This window comes from Paramormyrops kingsleyae, chromosome 1, assembly GCF_048594095.1.
Source record: "Paramormyrops kingsleyae isolate MSU_618 chromosome 1, PKINGS_0.4, whole genome shotgun sequence".
NCBI classification, from domain to species: domain Eukaryota; kingdom Metazoa; phylum Chordata; class Actinopteri; order Osteoglossiformes; family Mormyridae; genus Paramormyrops; species Paramormyrops kingsleyae.
In genome coordinates this window covers 74,934,881-74,952,765 of record NC_132797.1, presented here as the reverse complement: position 1 = coordinate 74,952,765, position 17,885 = coordinate 74,934,881, and the positions used below count along the sequence as shown (strand labels likewise).

General features: G+C 43.6%; 1 protein-coding gene across 1 annotated transcript; it reads left to right on the top strand.

Moving 5' to 3' along the window:
• The first annotated feature begins 6,493 nt into the window (after window positions 1-6,493).
• On the top strand, window positions 6,494-16,074 carry tmem45a (transmembrane protein 45a). The gene is made up of 6 exons (XM_023800803.2): window positions 6,494-7,036; window positions 10,681-10,885; window positions 11,392-11,604; window positions 11,742-11,926; window positions 12,731-12,876; window positions 14,656-16,074. The coding sequence occupies exons 2-6, from the start codon at window positions 10,696-10,698 to the stop codon at window positions 14,747-14,749; spliced, it is 828 nt and encodes a 275-aa protein (XP_023656571.2). The 5' UTR covers window positions 6,494-7,036; window positions 10,681-10,695; the 3' UTR covers window positions 14,750-16,074.
• The last annotated feature ends 1,811 nt before the right edge of the window (window positions 16,075-17,885 follow it).

The window sequence follows — 17,885 nt, the reverse complement described above, 5'->3', positions numbered from 1 at the left end:
TATTGGCGGGGACCCGGAAGTAGGAATCACAACCGGGTGAAGATTGACGTGATTTGTGAAAGGACCAGGGAATGTCTGAAAATTAATGTATTTCCATTGAAAATAATCTAGTTATTTTTATTCGTCATATAAATTACGACTTTAAAAATGCGTTTTATTTATGCATATGTATTGTTGATATAGGTATTACATATTACCCTGTTAAATTGATCGATTTCAGGTCAATGGAACATTGACAGTTTATTTAAAAATATTTACTTTGAATTTTTATTGATTAAACAATTTTCACAGCAAGTATGGTGTAATTTTTCCATTGCTTGTGGTTACATATTTAATTTTATAGTTTTTGAATCGTCTATTCATAACACGCAATTTTAACGTGGCGAATCGCGACAGTAAATGACGTATATAGCTCCATCTAGTGGACATTTAATGTAATTCCATCAAGGGTCAGTCCTGAGCCCTTTCTTGTTTGCTATGGTGATGGGCAGGTTGACAGATCAGAGAGGAGACCCCTGGACTATGATTGCAGATGACATTGTGATCTGTAGTGGGAGTAGGGAGCAGGTGGAGGAGACCCTGGAGAGAAAATGAGATATGTTCTAGAGAGGGGAGGAATGAAGGTCAGTAGGACTAAGACAGAGTACATGTTCGTGAAGGAGAGGGGGGACAGCGGAAGGGTGAGGATGCAGGGAGTAGAGCTGGTGAAGGTGGAGGAGTTTAAATACTTGGGGGAGTAATGGGGAGTGTGGAAGAGAGTAGGCAGAATGGAGTGGCTGGAGAAGAGCAGCAGGAGTGATTGGTGACAGACGGGTATCAGCAAGAGTGAAAGGGAAGGTTTACAAAATGGTAGTGAGTGGATTAGAGACGGTGGCATTGACAAAAAGACAGGAGGCAGAGCAGGTTAAAGATGTTAAGATTTGCATTGGTAGTGATGAGGATGGACAGGATTAGGAACAAGTATATTAGTGGGACAGCTCAGGTTGGACAGTTTGGAGACAAAGGTGAGAGAGGCGAGATTGCGATTGGTTTGGACATGTACAGAGGAGATACGCTGGTTATGTGGGGAGAAGGATGCTGCGGACAGAGCTGCCAGGCAAGAGGAAAAGAGGAAGGCCTAAGAGGAGGTTTATGGATGTGAGAGAGGACTTGCAAGTGCCTGATGTTAAAGAGTTAGATACAGTGGATAGGAAGAGATGGGAAGAGATCATCCACTGTGGCGACCCCTAACGGGAGCAGTGGGAGGAAGGAGAGGAATGCCTGTTTCTTGATTATGTCGAATAACATTTGAGCAGTACTAAAATACGTTTGTATTCAACAGGAAATAATGTTGTGTTTACATTTCCATACACAACTAACAGGTCACTCATAGCAACAAGTTTGTCTCAGTGAGTAAAGAGGATGAGAAAATTGGATTTTTGATGCCCCAATTTTTGTAATGGGAAAATTTAAACAATCTTCCATTCTATTGGGACCACAGTGTGTGCAAGGAGCCTAGAATGGAGGAGGGGCAGAGTGTCAGGAGGCAAAGGCATCCGCAGCCGGACTGGAGAGCATGATCGCTCTGTCTGGTGAGACTCATGTGGCCGACTGCATGCAGCTAAATAGTAACTATGACAATGACAAGCAAGTTATCAATGTGCATCCTTAATTATACTGTCCTTCCTGTACTTCTGTATATGTAATAAATAGGAGTCGGGAGATACACAGTCATTCAAGCGCTTTAGTAAATCAATCAAAACACTGTAAAAATACATAATATTCTCATTCTAATTTTTAATTTTCCTCATGTGCATCAGTGAGCCTTGGGCACCCATGACCCCATCGCCGGTTCACCGGTTGGCCTTCCTTTGACCACTTCTGGTAGATACTGATCTCTGCATACCAGGAACGCCCTACAAGCTCTGCCGTTTTTGAGTTGTTTTGACCTAGCCATCAGAATTTTGCCCTTGTCAAAGTCATTCAGATCCTTACACTTGCCCAGTTTTTCTGCTTCCAACATGTCAGTTTTAAGAACTGACTGTTAACTTACCTAACATATAATGGCACACTTGCCATAGTAACAAGAAATTCAGTGTTATTCACTTCACTTGTCAGTGGTTTCAATGTCATGGCTAATCAGTGATGGTCAGGGACGAAAAAGAATCTGCTTGACAGCTGCCACCACGGAGGTTCATCCAACGAGGGTAATAAGCGACGACGAGGGAACAGACCCCGCCGCCGGGAAGCCGCAGCGGCTCTGAGCATGAGCTAGCTGACAGCTGGGAGGAGAGGCTGCGTTTTGCCCACCGTAACGTAGCCCTTCGCTGACAGGCCACAGCTGCGACACCTGCACAGGTGAGTTTGATGACTATATCAATCATGACTGGCCTCGGGGTTAATTGGTTCGCTTCATAATTGAGCAGCAATTACATACCAACAATGCATGGTACTTACAGCTGAATAGAACAGACCAGCATAAGTGGCTCTTTTCTGTTGAGTACATGTGCAACTTTTTATAAGAACACTTTAACGCAATACAATGCAATAAAACTGATTGAAGCCCTGGTACATTATTTTCTTTTATTGGGGGCATTAAATGCAGATTTAAATGCACTTGGGGGCAGTGGTGGCCTAACAGTTAGGGATGTGCACCTGTAATCAAAAGACTGCTGGTTTGAACCTTTGACCGCTGCGGTACCCTGAGAAAGGCACTACTCCCCGGGTGCTGAATTAGCTGCCCCCTGCTATGTCACAATGTCGCATATGGCTTAAATGCGGAGGACACGTATCGTTGTTGTGCACTGTGCGTCAACAAAGACAACTAATCACTTACACATTGCCACAGCAGTGACTTGAACATGGTCTCTGTCAGAACAATGCCAAACAAGTGTTTGTTGTTCATCAAGATGCACAACCTGGCCTAGGTGGGAGAGGGAAGCTTCAATACTCACCACCAGTACCAGCTAAGGTCAGAAAAATGAACCTTGCCCTTTTCAGTTGAATGGAACGGCAGATAACGTGCATTTGGTTAAACAGATAGACGATCGGCCTCTTTGGTAAGATAGTGCTCCAGGGATTTTTTGCATCCCCTTGATCTTCACCTGTGTACAGCAGCTCAAGTGTGGAGGTAGATTTAGCAAAAAGTTATACGCCAGACTGCATGTGAGAGGAATTCACATTCCGATATACGCATGAGGACCAGATGCATTAAGTCAGATGAATCCAATCGACGTCGCCCTTATCGCAGTGAGAGGAAAGATGGTTTAACTCTTTGCGAAACCCTTTGCAAACAGACCAAGACAAAATAAAACTCACTCTTGTAAGTGCCTCAAACACACAATTCTTTCTCCCTGAAATCACATCTACGTCACGCCTACTCCGCTGGTAATAGGCGGCCAGGAGGAGGGCCTTTTGGTGGCAGGGCAGTGGCAGTGTGCCCCTGGGGGACGACTCCACTTCTGGGGAGAGCAGGAAGGACATCTCCTGCCTCGTCGGTGATGCTCCCTCCGCAGACAGCGCCGACTTCATTCAGAGCGGCACAGACTCTCAGGGTATAGAATGCCTTTCATCTGTCAGCCTTCATTGTGCTCAAATTTTGGGCAATAGAATCATTGGAAAATTCTCAGAAGTAAATCGTGATTTCCATGGATGGTGGCAACAGTATTTATTTGGTCATTTGGTTCCTGACCTATCTGCAGTGCTGCCAGCTCCACCCCCATCCCAGAAGCTCCTTCATGGACCATGAATCTTTGAGGTTCCAGCTGTCCTGTCTGGGCTCTTCAGCGTTACCTCCTGAGTGCCCAGTCTGACTAATGGTAGTAAGTAAAATAGTATGAAAATCAGGTCTCACAATCAGAGAGCAGGTGAGGATTGAGTGAAGCAATCAAGCCGAAATATAAAACCAGCTTTTTAGAATTAGAGATCAGTGGTCATTGTTGACACACCACAGCACACAACGAAATGTGTCCTCTGCATTTAACCCATATGTGACATAGCAGGGGGCAGCTAATTCAGCTAAATACCTCAGTGGTGCCTTGCTGGTCAGGGATTCAAACCTGCAATCTTTCAATTACAAATGCGCTTCTCTAACCATCAAGCCTCCACTGCCTTTTATTATAATATGAATCAACTGCTATCAAAGATGGAGTTTTTCATGCATAAACACTACATCTGGCCATCCCACCTAAATCCATAGGCATCAATATGGAGTTGGTTCCCCCTTTGCAGCTATAACAGCTGCCACTCTTCTGGGAAGGCTTTCCGTGAAATTTTGGACAGTGTCTGTGGGAATTTTTGCCGATTCATCCAGAAGAGCATTTGTGAGGTCAAGCACTGATGTTGGACATGAAGGCCTGGCTCACAATCTCCATTCTAGTTCATCCCAAAGGTGTTTGATGGGGTTGAAGTCGGAGCTCTGTGTGGGCCAGTCAAGATCTTCCACACCAAACTCACCCAACCATGTCTTTTTAGACCCTGCTTTGCGCAATGGGGCACTGACATGCTGGAACATAAAGGCCCTTCCTCAGACGGGTCCCACAAAGTTGGAAGCATAGAATTGTCCAAAATGTCTTGGTATGCTGAAGCATTAAGAGTTCCCTTCCCTGGAACTGAGGGGCCCAGCCCAACCCCTGAAAAACAACCCCATACCATTATCCCTCCTCCACCAAACCTTACAGTTGGCACAATGCAGTCAGGCAGGTAATGTTCTCCTGGCATCCGCCAAACGCAGACTCACCCATCAGACTGCGAGACAGAGAAGCGTGATTCGTCACTCCACAGAACACGTTTCCACTGCTCCGGAGTCCAGTGGGGCCGTGCTTTACACCACTCCATCCTACGCTTGGCACTGCGCTTGGTGATGTGAGGCTTGCATGCATCTACTCGGCCATGGAAGCCCATTCCATGAAGATGCCAACACAAAGTATTGCCCTGGTGTTCATGCCAGAGTAAGTTTGTTACTCTGCAGTTATCGAGTAAACAGTGTTTGTGACTTTTACACACTATGCATCTCAGCACTCAGCGACCCTGTTCTGTCACTTTACGTGATCTGTCACTTCGTGGCTGAGTTTCTTTTGTCCCTAAATGCTTCCATTTTGCGACGATACCTCCTACGGTTGACCATGGGATCTCTAGCAGGGAGGAAATTTCACAAACTGACTTATTGCTAACGTGGCATCCCATGACAGTACCACGCCTGAATTCACTGAATATACCCATTGACTGAGCACTTTTTCCTAATGTTAAATACCAGTAAGGATTCTATGTTACTCTGTCAGTCTGAGGTAGGAAAAGCGTTGCTATTTTCAGACAGTCCCATGAAATGCTTTTATGTTTCCTGTATTTTTCAGCTCATCTTATACTCCCCTTATATTTTATAGTTTAATACAATGGATCATAATCAACCTTCGGCAAATCCATCCAAGATCAAGTGATTTATCATGAAAACCTGCTGCACCGACGTGAGGATCATAAACCCTGTGTAAAAAAGTGAAAGCACAGCCCTCGCTCAGAGATAATATCACCTTTATTGAGCGTTTCGCACGCCATGTCTAAACGTTAGCATTCACGTTTGTAGCATTCAGGATTTTGCTCCTTCACACCGATTATATTGAAGTTTATGATTTTGTACGATTTTGATTATTTCCTTAGACTGTCATCTGTCATCACAGACTGTGAGACACATACTAGCACTTTATCCAGGATGAATGCTTATAGGACACAGACCACCGTCACGGGCAGGAGGTGTTAACCGAGGCGGTGTAACCCTTACTCCCCTTGTCCCTCCTGGTCCTATGTGCCTGTATCAAACTTTTCTCGTTTTGTCGTACAGTATGTTCATATTTTCAGAAACAACGTAGACTAAGTGTAGTAACCTACAATTCGACATATATATTCCCCTGTTGTTATAATACGCATAACTACAGACTGCAGATACAATCCTAAGTACATAAAGGGCTGTGATTAATAATTGGCTCCGGACGAACCAGCACAAATATAATCATCGGCCCACCGGGAAAATGCCTGAAATGCCAGATGCCTAGTCCAACCCTGAGTATATAAAATACAAAATAACGGCCTAATCATAGCCTATGCATTCACATACAGTGACATATACAGCCTGCTGCACATTCAGGCTGAAACGCGGTTAAGGATGCCTCTGTTCTCCCTTTCTGTAAACCCTGATACTGTAAGCACGGCGGCGGCAGTCTGTGGTCGTTTCTCTTCCTACGTTTAAATGGGGCCGATGGGAGGTTTTCCTCTGCCGCGTGTCTGCTGGCACGTACTGAGGTTTACGACCCGAGCGACCTCCTTCTAGTCCATCTTAAGAAAAGTCTTGTTTCCCTGTGGGTCGGGTCGGGAAAACTAGGTCTCCGCAATCCTCACGCTGCCCTTGATGAGTTAAAAACATTAGTACTGTCCCTTTTACCAAAATATGCGTGCATTTCAAGTACAACGTACAGTATGCAAAAGACAGAAAGTGCACAGAATCAAATTATATATGCATATAGTCTAATTAAACCTTGTGTTGCATTCCAGACTTGAAACTCGTAAAAAGTGAAATGATTTTTAACAATGTAACACATCTGAAAACTAATGGAATAGCGGACACAAAGAATCAAAGTTGGTGAGCGCGCGTCCAAAGAGGCGGAGTGAAAGTGCAGACGTGGAATATCGCTGGCAGGCGACGGGGAGCCGATCGCTGTGTATGGGTGGTGTCTTCGGGCGAGCCGTAAGCCAAGTTAGACCTTTGAGAAAGGTTTCCTCAAAGACCAAAAAAAGCATCGTTTTTTGGTAATTTGTCTGTGAAACTCCTCCGCCGCCTGGAAGATAAGATCATCGTTCGGGTTTATTTTGTATAAACGGTTTTTAAAACGTTTCTGAAATTTATTGTTTAGTATTAGTTCCTTTAAACATTGTTTACTAGTTTATGGCAATCTGAACGTTACTTGTGACGTTTATTTTAACGGGGAAGTAAAACGGAGAAGTCCACATGCCCAGGTTCGATGCGTTGACTTGAACGCAGAAGAACTTCAGTCTCTGGACCACTGGCGAGGTAAGAACGCACGTATCTCCGATGAATGCTGAAGAAACGTCATAGAAATCAAACTGTATCCATGATGCAAAAGTATTATCATTAAGTGATGAAGTAGTCATGTCTGAAAAACGTTATGTAGGAGTTTTTAGAACTGGTTTTGTGGACTTTGTTAAACTTTGTTAAACCGTTCCTCCCAAATCTGATTTCAATAAGCTGCTTTTATTATCTTTACTGGTATATAGTATATAAATGTGTCATGAGAGATGCAAACACAGATCGTAGGTAAAATCCGAAACGTAAACATTTCTAGATTGGTTTATCTATATTTTTAATCATTCTTGATAGTAGCCTATACGAAGTACCGAATTATCGTTTAGACGCAATAACTGTAAGAATCTAAATAAGAGTTTTATTTTTTCTTTGTGTCTGTTATAGCTGTATTCATGTATACCTGTGTATGAAACAGAACCGACATCAGTCGATACTTCCCGAACCATTTTCATTAGTGAATAAGAGTACTCCTACCTGAGTTATTGGAAAATCTTGCTGAAGTTGTATTTTAATATTATAAAACTTCCTGTAAGCCATGAAGTTCCCGGTGAGCTACAGAAGAATGGGAAATGTGTCTGTGTTGGCATAATCTGTCTTACTCGTCGGTCTGTAAAAGCCGGTTCGCCTTGGGCAGGTTCATCACCATGGAGCATCAGCCACGCCGCGCTGTCTGTGATCTGTGTTTGGGCTGTGGAGAGCGTCCGACTGCTAGATTAGTATTAAGTTGCAGTTCTGCAGAATTATAAACTGCTTTACAACGTATCACGATCACTTCGTCCAGTGTTTTTTGTACTGAGTGTTTTCAAAGAAATGATTTAAACATTTTTCAAAAACAGCTGTTACCGTTGCGGGCTTATGTGAAATATTCCATTATTTTTCTTTACCTGAAATTGTTTGGAATTGCTTGTTTGGTTTAATTCGGGGAGTTCCCCAAAATACATAACAGCTTAGAGCCTTAAGATCTTTATGAAGAAGTGCCTGGACAAAGAGGTGCTCAGTTTACACTGTTCCCTAGTGATGCGGTATTATCTGGGAGCAGAGCAGCAAACTGTTTGAGGGAAAGATGGAGAGACATTAGGCCCAGGAGAGCTGGCGATTGAACCATAGTCCACGCAGCCCGTGTGGGCGGTCCCCTGACATTCTAACACTTCGCAGTCACCTCCCATGTACCTCCTTCCTCTCTTTTAATGATTAACCTGTTTTAGAAGCAATGCAAGTTTTTTTTTTAGAAGTTGAGTTTCAATTCAGGTCACGCTAGACTAAAATTTGTGGTTGTGTCTAATGTATTTGAAGCAGGATTCCCTGAGGTCTCACAGACATCCTCTTCAGTCCAGAGATTTACCTCAAGCACAAACATCTACCTTCTAATGCCGCCTTCCACTCTGCATTCTCAGTGGTGGCTGTCATTCTGCTTTAGAGCCTTGGATCGTGTTGAGGTCTTAGGGTAGGTATTTAGAAAGAGTAGCTTCGTTTAATAATTATTATGGAACAACATAGTGGATCAGTGGGCAGCAGTGTGCCGTGTTGATGGGTTTGATGATGTTGGCCTTGTGTGCTATAGTTCTGCTCATGTTCACCTGGATTTTCCAAACCCAGCCGTAATCCTGATCAGTGTGTATTCCCTGATTGGCTGGTGTCTCCTGGCTGGTGGTTCCCAGGACACACTGCAGACTCATCATGACCCTGTAGCAGTGTTGGGCAGTCCAGGTCCAGGAACTACAAATCCAGACCGAGATTTTGTTTCTACCAACCAGTTGAATTCTCTGTGACTGTGACTGTGATATGCCCAACACTGCCCTGTAGTTGGTGGCTGTGGATAGATGGATGGGTGGGTGGATTATTCTGTTTTAATAGTGTCATTCCACGAAATATGGACTGAATCTTGGTGATCTGTAATTCTAAATTATCTGTGAAGTGTTACAGCAGAATTGTCCAGGAACAAACTTCCTCCTTTGACGTGCTGTGTCACTGTCCAGCAGGCTCTAAGGCATCTCTTTGGTGCATCAGCCTCTCGCTCTAAAATCTCTGTCTGGATGTTTTAGCCACCTTATGATGAAGACAGTCACAGCTCTGCTAGTCGGTGGCTCATCTTCCGGTTTGAATTCGCCGTTCCTGGGGCTGACTGTGCTGTTGGAGTGCAGCCTGCGGCCTGCTTTTGTGCCATGGGCCCTTCATGGCTGTCTGCGCGCGCGCGCACGCGCGCGTGTGTGTGTGTGTGTGTGTGTGTGTGTGTGTGTGTGTGTGCGTGCAATTCGCCAGCCTGTGTGTCTGCCTTTCATGCTGCTGATGAGATGCATGCGCAGTGAAAAAAGGATCAAAGGGATTGTTAGCGCGTTGAAAGAGATGCGCAGACGCTGCACTGGGCTGCTCCTCTTTCTTCACCCCACAGAGAGTCTGGATGCACACAGATGCGCATGTATGATGTGTGTCCATGTTCCTTCCCGCACGGCATACATTCTGCACTCACAGATACCGGAGCGTATTACAAACTTATCGTACGGATATGGAGGCCATGAACAACAACAGCGGAGTGGAACTTCCATTAGTGAGTCATGTGCTTGATGGTATCTGAAGAGACGTTAAGGCTGGATGTGCTGCTTAGGGTATATCTCATGGTCAGACGTTAGCTCAGCTCAGTTGTGTCCTCCTTTGAGGCTCAGTGAACACTGCTGAACTAATAAGCTTTTTGTGGGCTTATTTTGGCATCAGTTGAAGAAGCATGTTCTGTGTGATTAGCAGATAAGAGTGCTCCATCATCTTCCTCCTCAGCCCAATCAGCCAGGCACTGTTGACCTACCTAAGGACCATCCAACAAGCTCTGGAGGTCAGCCACTTGGAGTCCAAAAAGCTACCTTGTTAGATCAAAACTAAATATGCTTCTGAAGAACATCTGCTCTAAAACAGAATCTGGATCAATCCTTAAGAAATGAGGGGGAAATGACAGATATGAAAGTTCTCTTGTGCTTCTTGAGTGCCACTTTGTGTCCAGGTCTGATGGGTCTCCAAGAACCTATAATCACAGAAGATTGAAAACAGGGCTGACCTAAATCACCTTTTTGTGTCTTGTTCATTATTGAAATGCAATTTGAAAATACCAGGCTGTAACAGTGATACAAGGAAAGCAGACAAACTGCTCACAGAACGTCTCGCTTAATTTAGCAGAATATTGCAAATTTACCAGTTTTAGAACAAAAATCATTATTCATTTGTTTACAAAAATATACATAACATTAGAAACAACCAATATTTTAAGTAAAACATTGATTTCAGGTAGTAATAAGTCAAAACCCACATTATAGTGCTAAAGGAGCTACAAATGCAATTAATAGCAAAATGGCTAAACGGAGCTGAATGAGTCTGTCAAAAAACATTATGACATATAATAAAAAGAAAGTGTCTGTGTGCGGAGAATAATGTGCAGATCTGTTACACATTGCCTGTCAATGTACTTCTGTTATGAAACCATTACATTTGCAACCATTTATATTGAATTAAGCAAGCGTCCCAATGCTTTCTGGGAGCACTGCATGTTTGTGTGTCATAATAATAATCAGTTTGACTTATTTTACTTCAGGTCTGTTCAGATGAACCAATGCCTTCCTCTGTTGCAGGTACACTGAGGCACCATGGGTAATTTTAAGGGCCATGCTCTACCAGGGAGCTTCTTCCTGATCACGGGGCTGTGGTGGGCAGGGAAGTTCTCCCTGTGTTATGCCCTCCGCAGGAGCAGGAGCATGGGACGCCTGGCCAGCAAGGTCGTGCAGCGCCGTGTCGAGGTCTGTGAGGCCTCTGTCATTCTGGCCTTCTCTGTGATCGGTGAGGCTTCTCACGGCGATGAAGAGGCGGCAAAGGTCACCCAGCTTAACGGTGGCTTTAAGGGATGTATGAACACTGTAAAGCTGATGATACACTGGGCAACATTTTGAGCAGTGTTGCCAGGCAACTGCCAGCCAGGTGAGACAAAGGGCAACTCATCTGGATCTGGATGATCCTGAAAATTTGCCTACGGCCGATCAAAGTTTTTCAAAGTAGAAAATTATTTTACAGTATCAATAGGGAAGTGCCAGTCAACATTTATCATCAGCATTGCTCAAAAAGCCCTGTGTATCCTAGGAGTTCGTTAGGACTGGAGCAGTGAGCTGCATTTTTGGGATACAAACCAGTGCTGGCAGATGCAGTGTAGGCTTTAATCAAATTCCGATTTGTCCACGGTGACATCGCTTCCTGTATGTTCCAACAGGCTCACACGCATACACCTTTATGTGTACGTTTGGATTAATGCTACATGAATGGCACATGTGACCCTGGGTCTGTCCTCTCAGGCATGTTGGCGGAGCAGTTTGTGTCCGATGGGCCCCAGCTGCATCTCTATGACTACGCTGAGCACCACTGGGACCGCCTCATGAACTGGCAGCACGCCACCATGTACCTGTTCTTTGCCCTGGCGGGGGCCGGCTCGCTGGCTATTCACTTGACGGATGCCGCCCCCCTTGCGTTGGACCGGCTGCTGTTGGGCATTGCATTTTCCACAGAGGGTGAGTGAGTTGCACATCTGCAGCGGCCACAGCACTACACAGCCCTCTCGCCTCCCCTTCCCCCTCTCCCCGCCGCCTCCCCTTCCCCCTCTCCCCGCCGCCTCCTCTTCCCTCTCTCAATGCCACCTTCCCTGCAGGCTTCCTCTTCTTCTACCATCTCCACGGCCGCGCCATGCTGGACGTCCATGTCCACCAGTTGCTGCTGTACGCCATCGTGGGCGGGGCCTTCACCTCCGTCTTGGAGGTGTTTCATCGTGGGAACGTGGTGCTGGAGCTTCTCCGGGCTGCACTCTGCGTGCTTCAGGGCAGCTGGTTCTGGCAGGTGTGTGGGAATCCAGGCACTGTCATTTTTAACAAAGCGTCTTTGCGGCCGCAATTAAACAACTCCGAAATGCAGGGTCAAAATATTTGGCTGAGCGTTAGCATGGCTAAGGCACCAGAGATTCTGAATGTGGCCTGGTTTTTGGTGCCAGATGTTCCCAGCATCTCAAACAGCCGTGATCCAGTGATGGCAGGTCTATGGCTGAAAACACTGTGCTAATGAGAGAGGTCAGAGGAGAACGCCCAGACTTTTAGCGTAAGCTAACAGGAATGGCATGAACATAACAGCGCAGGACAGCAGTGCTGTGCAAAAAGGCTTCAGCGAATGAAATGATGCTTTATTTACCATTTGCACAAGTATGCATGCAGGTACACTGGAATGCTGTAGTTATCGCATATCCCATCATGCTCTGTTTGAGACACACACACACACACAGACAGACAGACAGACAGACAGACAGACAGACAGACAGAGGTAACAGTCAGACCGGGGTCTGGCCATTTATCCAGCACCCCTGGAGTGTTTTTCGGGGGGTTAAGGGCCTTGCTCAGGGGCAGATATGGGACAGAGGTTAACCTGCTACGCCACCCCCCAGTCCCTCCTCAGCCAACCCTTCACATGGTTCTGGAGACAAAAGTGATTAGTAAAAGTGGTTAGAAGATACGTGTGTAATACATGTGTAGTGTGCGTGTAGTACATGTGTAATACGCGTGTAGTACGCGTGTAGTGTCCGTGTAGTACACGCACACGTGAGCGGGTGAGTGCTGCCTCCCGCCAATGCCCTGGCCCTGTGCTGTCCCACAGATCGGCTTCGTGCTCTACCCCCCCAGCGGCAGCGCCGAGTGGGACCTGAAGGACCCCAACAACATGATGTTCATCACCATGTGCTACTGCTGGCACTTGGCCTGCGCCCTGCTCGTCGCCGGCTTGATGTACAGCATCATGTCCTGGTGAGAGAAAGCGGGGAAGCCCCCCCCATCACCAGTTTGGGGTAGTACTCAAGTAGCTGTATCTCGCTACACTACCTAAGTATTATCTTGGCAACTTTAAAATTGAACTATTAACACAGATGGTAACTTTCACTTTGTACTGAACTACAATTATAAAGAAATTCTGTACTTGTTGCTATAATATATTTCGATGGTAACACTTTACTTGACTGGGCACAGATATTATGTTATATCTTATATTAACCACAAACTACATGCTGATCTCGTGTTAATTCATCATTAATGAATTGTGACGCATGTTTTATCCAAAGTATTTTCTATACCTAAACTTTTGTGAACTACTAAAGTAACTACTGAAGGATCAAGTAATGAATATCCATCCATCCATCCATCCATGCATTTTCCAAGGTCGTGGGGGGTCCGGAGCCTATCCCAGAGGCTATGGGCGCACAAGGCTGGGAACAAAGTAAAGAGTAACACCAGTGAAATACTGGTCTCATGTTTGTTCATCTTTAATGAATCGACACATCTGTTATCTCAAGTAGCTACTATATATATATATATATATATATATATATATATATATATATATATATATATATTCATAATATGTTCATGATTTGCACTTCAGTAGTAACTGAGTTATTCCTAAGTATCTGTGCCCTGTCAAGTAACGTTTTTCCATTTCCATTGACAACGGTCCTTACTTGTTAGATTTTGCTTGTCCAACCTAATTTTGTCTGCAGTGGCATTTTAATTGCTACTCATTCCATAGCTGTTGGTCACGTACAGTCACTGGTGGTAAATGCACACAGTGTAATTATTCATAAATGTGTATAAAAAATGCAGAATTTGAAAATTAAATGGTGTAAATTCTCTCTCCCATGGTCACATGCTTAAAGCACACTATACTGGTCACTATACTCTGTGTGATAAAGCACACTATACTGGTCACTATACTCTGTGTGATAAAGCACACTATACTGGTCACTATACTTTGTGTGATAAAGCACACTATACTGGACATGTCTTTGTCATTTTAGGTTTATGGTTATTAGCCCATTTATTCTGCCCTTTGTTCTTTGAATGGATCCAGGGCAGTTAATAATAAGTATTGGAAGAGAATTCAACATTTGGCCTGTTGTGTGCAAAAGTATTGTGACAGCATCAAGTTTTTCTTGTGGAAACAGACACGGAAGGTTATTGTACCTAACTGACTACCAAAATTTTATTTAAGCCTTACCATTTAATAGCAGCTACATACTTCTGATGCTTAAGTTCTGTTAATATCAGATACTTTAGAACTTTTGCGCAAATGGTATTTTAATGGGTGACTTAACTTTTAATTTTCCTAGTAAGGTATCGCTAATTTTCTGAAGTATGGTTTTTAGATACTTTCTCCACAACTGCCCTCTACCCACAGCACTGCTTCCCTGTCTGGTCCTAGTGTCCCCCAGACGGTCCACGTTTTTGCTCCCTCCCAGGTCTGGTAGGATGGTCTGACTGGGGGCTGGGAGGGAGCAAAAACGTGGTGCATCTGGGGGTCAGTAGCAGGTTGCGGCTTGAAGGTAGAGACACCGTGGTCCTTCACAGGCTCTTGCACCCTTGCATGCCAATGGCGGGCTGCTTAGGGGAATATTTCACTGGTTTGTTTGATTATTTATGGCACCGAATTGTGAGGAAACCAGTAAGAGACCCGGTCAGCTGTGTGATCCAATGAGGTGTGAGGGGGAGACGGGGCTGGTGGTAAACTTGGCGTTGGGTATTTTTCTTGTACAGGCTGGTGCGTTCAAGGATCAGGAAGATGCCCACCATGGAAATGGGTCTGCTGAAGAGCAGAGAGAGGGAGCAGGAGTCTGAGGACGAGATGTAGCGTCTGCGTTGGTGTATGCATCAGTGGCCAAACGTTACGCACGTTTCCACAGCCGCACACACAAGCACTGACCATGAAACATCCCACACACATTTAAACCAAAACAGAAACAGTCACCCTGACAAACACCTCTGTCACGATCAAGCATTCCGTCTACAAATTGGAAACCAAGGGAGATGGACACAGTCACTTTCCTCATTTCAATACAGTGTGTTATTAGTTGACAGACACGCCCCTCAGCTCAGGTCCTTGAATTAGCCTCACACTGATTACATGAGGAATAGGGCTTCCCCACCCCTGGCCTGTGACCATTCCCACTCCGTGTCCAGCATCCAAGAGGGTCGTGGGAGGCTGATGGTTTTTTCTGTACCTAACTGAAGGACATACCACACTACATTTCATATGTTATACTCTTGCTACAATCTTTCTCTGTTTAGCTAATGAACTTGAACATTGTCCACCCTGGTATTGCATTTCTTTTGATAAAAGATAATTGCTATAAAAGCTTTCCTTTTGACAGACTGGAGACATTTGTCAATATGAAGTTATACGATTACCCCAAGAAAGGTTATTCAGGGCAACTGGACTAATGGAGATATACGATCTTGTTAATGAAATTATATTTTAGCGCCATCCTGTGGCATAAGACTTTAATTACAGCCAAACATTTTTTTTCATGGTTTGTATTATTACGTATTTTTAATTAATATCCTCGGAATCTAGTACAGATAATTATAGCTTTATTTTATTATACGGATTTAAGTGCAATTTGGAAATAATCTTGAATTGCGTGATATCGTAATTTATTACGCAGCGTTTAATTTTGTTGTATTACGAAGAATGGGATTCCTTTTAGTAATGTGTAAATTATCAACCTGCCGTGTAAATCTGCTATGATGTATTAAATATAAGGGTAAAAGGACACTTAAATTAGCAATTTTGACCTTGATATTAATCGGGAAGTATTCAGACGGTGTATATAAATTATTCCTGGAGTATCATCTGCATTGTTTATGTTGATTTCATTATTAAATGTATGCATTTAATTTCCTCACGGCTCTGCTGACATTTGGGTAAATTGCTGTTCAGCGGCTACTCGTGAGTAAACCAGTAATTATTTCTCTTCAGTTTTGAAGCGACTACAGGGATACTTAATAATGCGCTTTTGAGTGTCATTATTTGTAACGTTTGCCTGTTTTTTTTTTTAACGATTCCTGTTTTAATTATTCTTTCGTGGCTATTTAAAACGACATTTTATCTGACGACAGACTGTGCTCTCCTACCACTGTGCTAGTGGGAAAATAAAAAATAATCATAATAATTGACAATAATAATATGTTGCTATTGTTGTTTTCATTATTATTATTGGCTGTAAAGTTACCTCACATTTCTAAGGGTTATACTCAGATTATGTCAGATATCCGCTCTCCATGTGTAAGTTGTATGTCCTTCCCGACTTCCGCAAGTGGCCTCCTGCGGTAAATTGCCCATACGATATCTACGTATTACATAGGAAACTACATAAGTCTACATTACGCGGACTAGAATACATTGAGACGATTTTAAAAAGAAACTGCTTTAATATGATTACACAGATAATCTTTTTACACTTTTATGCTAATTGAATGTTGATACCTTACGAGTAATGTCCAACTTTTTGATGTCCCATTTTTTTTTATTCGTACTTAGAAGGATAGGCGGCATTAATTGATGGCGCTACACCATCCAACTGGACGCTGGTCTAGGCTGCTCTCACGAATGTCTACCGCATGTGCATTACACAAATCTGCAAAGTTTCAGTGCTATTATCTTTCCGTTGTTCTGTCATTTGATGAAATTACACTATTGTGTGGATAAATGTATGCTTTTAAAATTGGACAAACATGTAAAACTCCTCTGAATCGTTTGAATAGGTCCAAATACAAATTGGCGCGTTGAGTCTGCAGTTCACCCTGGGTATTGTACATAGGCACGGGCGTCGCCGCCATCAAATCTGAGGGGGACGTGTCCCCCTCACATTTCATAATTATTCGTTTGGACCCCCCCACATTTAACATAAAATATTAGTTTTATGCCAGTGTGTCCCCCCCCCCCCCACATTCAAAATGCTTCTGAGGCATCTATAGGTCTAATTAAAAGTCGTATGCAATCACGCAGAACTGCTCATTATTTCTGTTTCTTTATTTTTGCTGACCGTTGTTCCTCCACAATTGTCATTTTTTACTGCCAGGGAATGTGTCCGCTGAGTGTGGCGGAATTACCATTTACGAGCGTATAGTCGGATATTCGTATTTTTTTCACCTCCCTCTTGAAGTAGGTCTCATAGATACCCCCAATATTTAATTTCAATTAACTCATACCCCCCGTCCCCAATAAATAGAGCATTTTATTTAAATTATTACGTCGTACCCACCCTCCAATACGTGTAGCTGAATTTACAGCTCTGATGTTTGTGGGATTAAATGTTAAACCCAATGACAGAGTTTATTTGATCACATATTAATTAACTGACCAGTGTGGAAATCCTCTTCTGCCCAATTCACCTCCCATTTTGAAACAGTTCGAGTGCCAAGATTGAAGATTTTTATTTGTCACATGCACAACTGTACAGTGCAATGGCAGTGAAATGTTATTGTGGCCAAACAGGTCCGTCACTGTGCATAAACATATAAAAACTATACGGGAAAAAGCTGAGGTAAATTATACAATAGACGGCAAACTATTAGATAAGGCAATAAAATATGTATGAATGTAACTGGAAGTGTGAAAAGTTAGATGCAAAATCTTTCCACTGTTTTTATTTAAAGTGAAAATGCAGTGTAAGTAGCATAATTATCAAAATTTAAGACCATGTATGCTGGATAATGCAAACACAGAATATGACAATGATGAAAGACGACAGTGATTAAGCAGAGTTTAAAGTTCGTATGACCTGCGAGAAAAGCTTCTCCACAGCTTCTCAGCTTTCTGGCCCCGGCGGCGTTTGCCTGAATACGTCTGCAATTATCTGGTTTGTCCTGGTCCTGCACTAGTGGTTGTAGATGTCCTGTAGGCTTGGCAATGTTATCCTAGTCATTATATCAAAATTACATATTTATAATTTAAATCCGGGGGACTGAAGCTTTCGTTTTATTTG